Consider the following 8,393-nt stretch of genomic DNA (forward strand, 5'->3'; position numbering starts at 1 on the left):
TATGTTGCCACGGCCCGTTCGGGAACTTATGTCTCGTCATTGGTGGACACTGGAGACAATCCAAACAAGTTTTCACAATTTTCTCAGCTTCTCGATAAATTTGTGGCCACCACACTTTTGCCCGTAATCGTCGTTTCATAGCTGTTTCTCCCTGGTGGCCCTCGTGAGCCAAATTCAAAATCTGTGTGTCTAACGGTGTTAGGTATGATAATACGATTTCCTCGCAAAGTTCATCGTTCTTGCTTTCGTTAAATATCTTTGAATCACCGCTTTTGGTGTTGCCGCCTCTATGACGGTATATGTATATGGTATTCGCTCCCAACCTCGAAAGGTTCTTTGGAATAGGATGGGCACAGCTGAGACACACAGTCTGCAATGTTTTGTTTCGAAGGTAGATAAATGATTTTGAATTTGAACGCTTGTAAGCGTAGCACCCACCTTTCAATCCTGGCGGGCGGCTTTGAAGACGGTTTGAAAATTACTTCTAGGGGTTTATGATCCGTCTCTAGTTCAGCGCTGGTAGTTTAGCCAGCATTCGTTTTAACTTGTCGAATGCTTTTTGATGCGTCGATGTCCAAATGAATTTGACGTCTTGCTTTATGATTTGTCTCAATCAATGAATCCAAGAATGAATACCAAGATCAGGAACAAATTTCCCCATATACGTCACAAGACCCAGAAAACTCCTGACTTCTTCCTTAGTGTTAGGGATCGAAATTCAAGGATAGTTTTTACTTTGCTGTCTGCTGCCTCGATTCCATTTACTGACAGCTTGTGGCCTAAAAACTCCTAGTTTTGGACTTTGAATAAACATTTGTTGTCATTAAGAACGGCGTTATTTTCCTTTAATGTTTTCAGCACCTTTGACAGATTTGTCATGCTCTTCCTCGGTACCTCCGTAAATAATAATGTCATCTATGCAGTTTAAACATCCTTCACACTCTGCAAATATGGCCTCAATAATACGCTGAAAAATTTCTGGAGCCGAATTGACCCCAAACAACAAACGTGTATATTTAAACATTTCCTTGTGTGTAATACATGTCGTTGTTGGGCGACTTTCTTCATCTAATTCCACCTGGTGGTATGCGTTAAGCAGGTCCAACTTTGAGAAGAACCGCGCGTTTCTCAGTTTAGTTACAAACCCATCAAAGGTTGGTAAGGGATAATTTTCCCGCCGAATAGCTTCATATTTGCCCTCTGCATATCAATACAAATACGGATGTCGCCACCCGACTTGAAAATTACTACTATTGGGGACACCTATTCGCTAGGTTCACGGACCTTCTCAATTATTCCTTTAGCTAAAGTCTCGTCCAATTTCTGTTCTACTGCTTCTTCCACCGTGATTGGTACCTTTCGAAGAGGTTGTCGAACCGGTTTTATTCTCGGGTCTATGGTAAGCTTAACTAACACGTTTTTGATTTTCAGAAACGACGTGTTTTCCACTAAAGCATTTACGTTCAAACCCATCTTCAGTATTCCCAGTCGAAGAGCGGTGTCTTTTCCTACTACAGATGTCTCCTCCTTCGATAACAAAGAAATCCGCAATTATTTCTTGCCTTGTTCCTACTGTGATTGTGGACCGAAATTTGTGATCGACTAGTAACATTCCAGAAGCGTAAGGTTTCAACGTTTTCTCACTACTTAGGCTCAATTTCCAGACTACAGTTTTATTTCGCGTCAACTTTTTCCAATCTAACGTTCACTTTTGACCCGGAATCGATGAGCATGGTTATTTTAACACCTCCCCCACGATGCATTCAATTAGCCCATCTTTGACTGCTGAATTGTCTACCACTCGACCACCTTAAAACAATCAAACCTCTCGATTTCTACTTCTCGGTCCTCTTCTCACTCTTGTGAGAGGTCATCCGCTCGATTTACTGCATTCCGCCAACTCTTCGTATTTCCTTTTGGTTCAAGCCTAGCAGGTCGCTTAGTGGTTCTCGTTCTGCATTTGGTAGCAAAATGCCCCACTAACTCACAGCGGTGACACTTAACTTTCGATTCTTGTGATCGGTCCTTCCACATCTTGCGCATTCATTACTTTGCCTTCCCTTTATCTCCACCTTATTAATGTGAACGTACGACGGACATGGTTCTGAGTTAACTTGGTTCATTACTGTGGATTGCGTGCTTATTTCCTCATGTATCCGACAGTTCTATGACTTCATCTAGACACCTCTCTTTCTCCAATAATTTCTTCTTCAGTTCCACCGGTGCCCCTGAGTCGATCAACTTGTCTTTTAAGTTGATATCTATGGCTTCGATTTTGGAAGTCCCAAATGCACATTTTGACGATTGTCGTCTTACTCTTAACAAGAATTTAGTAAAGGTTTCTCCACCTTCCGTTTTAATGGAGCTAAACACGTGACGTTTAAAAAGTCGAATTCTGTTCCGGAGAAAAATGATCGTTTAACTTTTTCACTAATACTCCAAAAACGTCATTTTTCTGTTGTTCGTCGTATTCTTCGATGGCCCTGGGAAGATTATATGCCACGTCCTATATCTCAAAAATGCAGTAACTTACTGCGTTTTTTTCTTAGGATGTACTATTTCTTCCGCCTCAAAATACAATTTAACCGATCGCAACCATTTCTCCCATTCTGTACGTAACAGAGCCTTGTCTATATTGTCACAAAGGAACGGTTTTATGTTACAATACTCCATTTCAAGGTGCTTTTTTTTTAAAAAAAAACCTATTGTATAATACTTATTTAATCTTGTCACAGTGACGTTTCTTTTACTCACTTTGCTTGCGTAACGGATTATCCGTTTCTGTGTCCGATCTAACGGACGCCCGATGTGCGCAGTTTAGTGCGCCCCTTTGAGTCCGATTGAACAGACGCTCTATGTGCGCAGTTTAGTGCGCGCCCTTTTGATCCGATTTAACGGTCACTCTTTGTGCGCAGTTTAGTGCGCGCCCTTTTGGTCCGATTTAACGGTCCCTCTTTGTGCGCAGTTTAGTGCGCGCCCTTTTGGTCCGATTTAACGGTCACTCTTTGTGCGCAGTTTAGTGCGCGCCCTCTGTGTCCGATTTAACGGTCCCTCTTCGGTTTGACTTTGCAACCGATTTGTATTAGGAACATAATTATGTTCCCCCTTTTCTTTTCTTACCGAAATAAGTTTCTTTTTAATCCTCGTCGCCAATGTAATAACCCAGTAAAACACCACTATTTGAAAATACGCTTTTTATTTCAACTCCAACAAACACATCTAACTCATAGACAGTTCCATGACAGTTCTCTATCTAATGACAAACGCCTACTCTTCTTTCTCGTTCCGATCCGCATCCACTGCGGGTCTCCACAATACGCAGCTAATCATTCTCAATTCACAAAATTGCGTGTGATAAAAACACTATGCGACAGCATAGAGTAAATAATTATTTACTCTATGGCGGCAGTTAGTTATAAACCAGAGCACAAACCGATCCGACATTATTAGGTACTTTAAAATGGCAAATTTAATAAAATTTGAATTTGGTGGAAAACTGACAGTGACAGGACCCGCGTTTTCATATGTCAAATAATGTCGGCCAAAATGTACCTTCACGGGAACCTATCCACGCGAGTGGCCTCTATCTGTGGCAACTTCCGTCTACAAAAATTCTTACCCCCTCTACCATTATATTCCCTCCATTAGTTTTCTAACTCAATGGACAAACCTATCGTCCCCTCCAACATGTATCACAAATCACATGTATAATTTTTATAATTATTAATTATAACCTCACTTTTCTAATTTTCATTTGTATGGCTGGGTACTGCTAGTGTTGCATTTATAAATAATGGACCATAAAAATTCCTCGGAACTAAACTTGGAGGACTATGACAGTGACTCAAATGAAGATGAAGCGGTCAGTTCTATAAATGCCTGCCCCTTAGTCACGGAGAAGGAAATTAACCGAAAAGATGATTCTTACATTCTACATTTATCAGCGACATCGTATGCACCTCATGCACGTGTAGAGTGGACTCATTTTTAATAAACACAGCGTTCTAGTGATGCCAGCTGCAATATCCTTATCGGCACATCGAATAATTCTTGCGAGATTTTTCGTTTAGGCGAAAACCGGCTCGCCAAATTGGAGACTTTAGAAAATTTTGAGCATCCGATCATAGGAGTGCAATTTAGTCCAGAAAGTAACGATTTGATGTATATTGCTACATCTCTTGGTAATATTCAGCTGTGGGATTTGAGAACGCCTCAAAAGTTTGTCGTTCAATTCACAGGTGTGTTTTAAATTTAAACGCCAAGTGCTTTTAGATGTTTTAATTCTAGAAAAGAAAGAAGAGGGCTCGTCAAATGATCTTAAAACATTAGCTTGTTTTAATGCATCTGCGAATAATCGTCTCTTAACTGCAGGGACTGAACTTTATAAGGGTGAAGCCTTTATATTGTTTTGGGATATTAGAAACACAACTTTGATGGGTGGTTATTGGGAATCGCATACTGATGATGTTACTCAAGTTGTCTTTGATCCAAATGATGCTGATAAATTGATGTCAGGTTCTGTAGATGGCTTAATTAATGTGTACGATGTTAAACATACTAATGAAGATGATGCTTTAATGGATTCATTTAACACAGAATCTTCGGTTGAACAATTATGCTGGTATAGTAACAAGGGCAAAGATTTTATTAGTTGTATTACTCACACTGCTGATGTTCAGCTGTGGTCTCCTGACGATGCAGAGCCTTATGCACATTTTCGAAGAAGTGATATTACCAAAGCAATGAAGGTATTTTAACGAGTGTCTGTGTAGTTCAAAACATTGATATGTAATTGCTTAGCGCAAATCGGAAGCACATTGCTATGTAGCAGGTGCTCACAGGTTACTGGGGAACGAGCTACTTATTTTAGCTGGTTCTAATTGGAATGATGGAGAACACTTGAAATGTATGTCTACAAGTAACAAAAAACTGGAATCATTTGGTACATTGAAAGAGAACAGGCAAAGGGTTCGATGTAGTGTTTTTAATCAATACGTAAGTAAATTTTGTGTTTACAATCTCATCTGTAATGATAATTTTACAGCACAATCTACTTATGACAGGAGGGGAACAAGGAATATTAAATGTGTGGAATGTAAATCTGAATGTATAGACAATAAAAGATTGATTTGCATTTTTATCTTTATAAGCAAAAGGTTCCTTGAATTTTTCTTTTATTTACAAAGAGGAACACAATGATATATAAAATGTTTAGGCAGGTGATATGATATACAATACAAGCAAGATGGGTCAGTGGCTTAAGTAAGGACATGCCCGACCCCCACTGCAGGAGGACCAATTGTCTTATGGGCCGGCAGCTCTCGGCATTCATTTCCATTATAATAATAAGTGCATATAATGGATGTAACCAAAGGACCTAGATTGGGCAAAGCTGGTTTTTAATCAGGCCTTAAACTTTTCCATACTTTTGGACATAACTAAGCAAAGATGCATCAATAAATTAGATCTACTAACATTAATAATGTAACTATACAAAAATAACTGCAACAATTATATAAATCAGTTAGTTGTTTAATCTTTGAATGAATCTATATCTATTCTATGCAAGCTCCTGTTGGAAAAAGCTTTGGGAAAAAATACAATACTAATTAAGGTTTCCAATCCATAGGCAACACTACATACACCTAGGTAACGAACAAGGTAGAAGCTTGGATCATACTATGCGATCAAAAATGAGTTGATCGCCCGTTATATTGATATTCAAAACTTTTGTAAAAAAAATCTAGAATCCCTACTCCAAGATGGTGCACCCCTAAACTGATATCGATGAAATTTGATAAAATGAATGGCTATTCCTTGCAAAACCCGCCTAACGTAGGCTGAGGTAGGTATTCTCATTATATATATGGGTATTCTCACCTCATGCTTGTCTGGCACGTTATTTGTACCTATAATAATCCTTGTCTAGCACGTTGTTTTGCAAATCGCCTAAAACAACGTGAATGAGACACCTACCCATTGTACTACATAACTAAATACTCCGTAACCACCCACGTGGCGTTTATGCGTTTTACAAAACACCCTGCCAGAAGGATTATTATACAAATGACGTGCCAGACAAGAGGATACCTACCACAGCCTACGTTAGGCGGCACCGTTGAGTGTTTCACTCAACGGCGGCACGCGATTTTGGATTTCGATGCCATTCCAGTTACAGAGTATACAGACCCTACCTCTATCCATCTCTCTCGTCACGGTTTTTGTCCTTGTCCTTGTAGCTCCTACATCAAGAGTCCTATGGAAATTGTGGTAGGTATCAGATTCAGATCCTTAAAAAAAGTTATAGGTTTTAAATGTGAACCCAAGCCAAGTGCCTTCACATTATCGTCCAAAAAGTTGATCGTGTCCAATATCTAAGTACTTACTCCAAAGAATTGTTTCCTATTAAATTCCGTCATATCCAAATTCGTCAGTATTGTTGGAAAGCGCTACCAAATTCATGGCGTTAGATAAAGTTCGCAATTCCAAATATCGAATGTGGCTTTTATAGGTATATGAGACTGGCGCATCGTGCGCAATATGCTAAACGTAGTGTTCCAAGGTAGGTACCGGCGGGGTGGAAATATATCGGTCTGTTGGTTTAGTGCTAAATGAACCCCTTAAGGGTGTATTCCACTTAAAATTTATTTCTGATTGACGTATGATGGGTTGCATAATACTTACTTGTAATGAAATCGTAACGAATAAACACAGATTGAAGAATTTACCTGCCCATCAACCATTGTATAAAGCATAAGCAGGGGTCAGCAATCTATTGAAACAGAAGAGCCAAAAATTACAACTTATAAAATTTCCCAGTTTTGAAAGAGCCACAAAAAAATTTTGATTTAATATTATAGTATTTGGCTATATACAGGGTCCTGCAACAATGCGTCGGTTTTTCCTACATAGCTGATACCTGGTAAAAAATATTGGTGGTTGCGGATCTACAGAAATTATTTTTGCATGTACAGGGTGTCCCATTTTTACGATGTCAATAAATAACTGATCTTTTTAAATAGAACATCCTGCATATTTTTACTTGTTTCAATGCCATTTGTTCAAACTGCTATAACTATTCTTTTTCAAATGGAACTACTACTGTTTTATTTCGCTATTCGATTGTCTTTTGCGTTCTCTTCAATGTTTATAAGGGGTGCCCTGTGCTTAAACCCCGCAGTTTTTATGTTATTCAATATTTTTCACAAAAGTACCTACTCATTAATTAATTACGTGTTTATACATCGGATGAGTAGGCTGCTGTAATAAAAAAACAAAAGAATACAAGAAAGTAAAGGTAAACAGGTGTCACAAATTAGATAATTATTTGCTGCAAGTGTACTTTTGATTTGGTAAACAAATAAGATTAATTAAAAAGGCGAATTTCGAACAAATGAAGTAATTTCTTTAGATAAATACGGAGAGCCGCAACTTTATATCAAAAGAGCCGCAGATTGCCGACCCCTGGTATAAAGTAAACAAGTAATTACGCTAATTTACCTAGGTCATTAGCCATTGTGACGAATATGCATATATAATTAAAAATCGATTAGAAAACGCAAATCATTGTCACAGCGGCTAATCCTCAATAATTTCACTTTTCCCAGTTATTCATAAGACGTATATATTTTTTTAAACCCAGTATAGTTACTTCATGATCATGAACTATATTGACTATCTGGAAAATAACGCATGTAAGCGAATAAGTACCTACAATTAGATATATTTAAAAAATGCATATCCAAATCCCAAACATTTATTAGTAGGGGTTTTTCAAAATTTCGTCTAATTCGGGAACAACACAAGATAAATGAGGACTAACGCTTTTTTCGCAAACTATGTCTCTTTCCGAAGGATGCTACAGGGAAATAATCTCAAATTTGTATCACACTAAAATTTTAGGGGTGTTTCAAAATTTCGTCTAATTCGGGAACAACACAAAATAAATGAGAACTAACGCTTTTTTCGCAAACTATGTCTCTTTCCGAAGGATGCTACATGGGAATAATTTCAAATCTGTATCAAACTAAAATTTTAGGGGTGTTTCAAAATTTCGTCTAATTCGGGAACAACACAAAATAAATGAGAACTAACGCTTTTTTCGCAAACTATATCTTTTTCCGAAAGATGCTACATGGGTATAATTTCAAATCTGTATCACACTAAAATTTTAGGGGTGTTACAAAAAACGTCAGAAAAGACATAACTTTTAATTTACCCAAAAATAAATCACATTTTCCGTGTGAATTGTATTACCCAGTATATTATGGAATTATAATACGTTCTAATGAATCCGGTTTCTATTTGTAAATTAGTCCCGATAAACGCAACAACGTCGCTAATGAAGTCAGGCTTGCCGTATAATGTGTTGCCTACTGTACATTTATAAATGG

General features: G+C 38.0%; 1 protein-coding gene across 1 annotated transcript; it reads left to right on the plus strand.

Annotated features, from left to right (window-relative positions):
* The first annotated feature begins 3,680 nt into the window (after positions 1 to 3,680).
* On the plus strand, positions 3,681 to 5,134 carry LOC116169514 (WD repeat-containing protein 89-like). The gene is made up of 5 exons (XM_031485629.1): positions 3,681 to 3,951; positions 4,009 to 4,238; positions 4,288 to 4,748; positions 4,801 to 4,995; positions 5,045 to 5,134. Exons 1-5 carry the CDS (start codon positions 3,794 to 3,796, stop codon positions 5,111 to 5,113), a joined length of 1,113 nt encoding a protein of 370 aa, XP_031341489.1. The 5' UTR covers positions 3,681 to 3,793; the 3' UTR covers positions 5,114 to 5,134.
* The last annotated feature ends 3,259 nt before the right edge of the window (positions 5,135 to 8,393 follow it).

This window comes from Photinus pyralis, unplaced genomic scaffold (assembly GCF_008802855.1).
Source record: "Photinus pyralis isolate 1611_PpyrPB1 unplaced genomic scaffold, Ppyr1.3 Ppyr1.4_LG1, whole genome shotgun sequence".
NCBI classification, from domain to species: Eukaryota; Metazoa; Arthropoda; class Insecta; order Coleoptera; family Lampyridae; genus Photinus; species Photinus pyralis.

Bases quoted from the DNA above. Each gene is read 5' to 3' on its own strand.
- LOC116169514 (XM_031485629.1), top strand. From the start codon at position 3,794: ATGGACCATAAAAATTCCTCGGAACTAAACTTGGAGGACTATGACAGT. The intron at 4,749-4,800 runs GTATTTTAACGA...GTAATTGCTTAG, and splicing joins ATATTACCAAAGCAATGAAG to CGCAAATCGGAAGCACATTG. The intron at 4,996-5,044 runs GTAAGTAAATTT...ATAATTTTACAG, and splicing joins GTAGTGTTTTTAATCAATAC to CACAATCTACTTATGACAGG.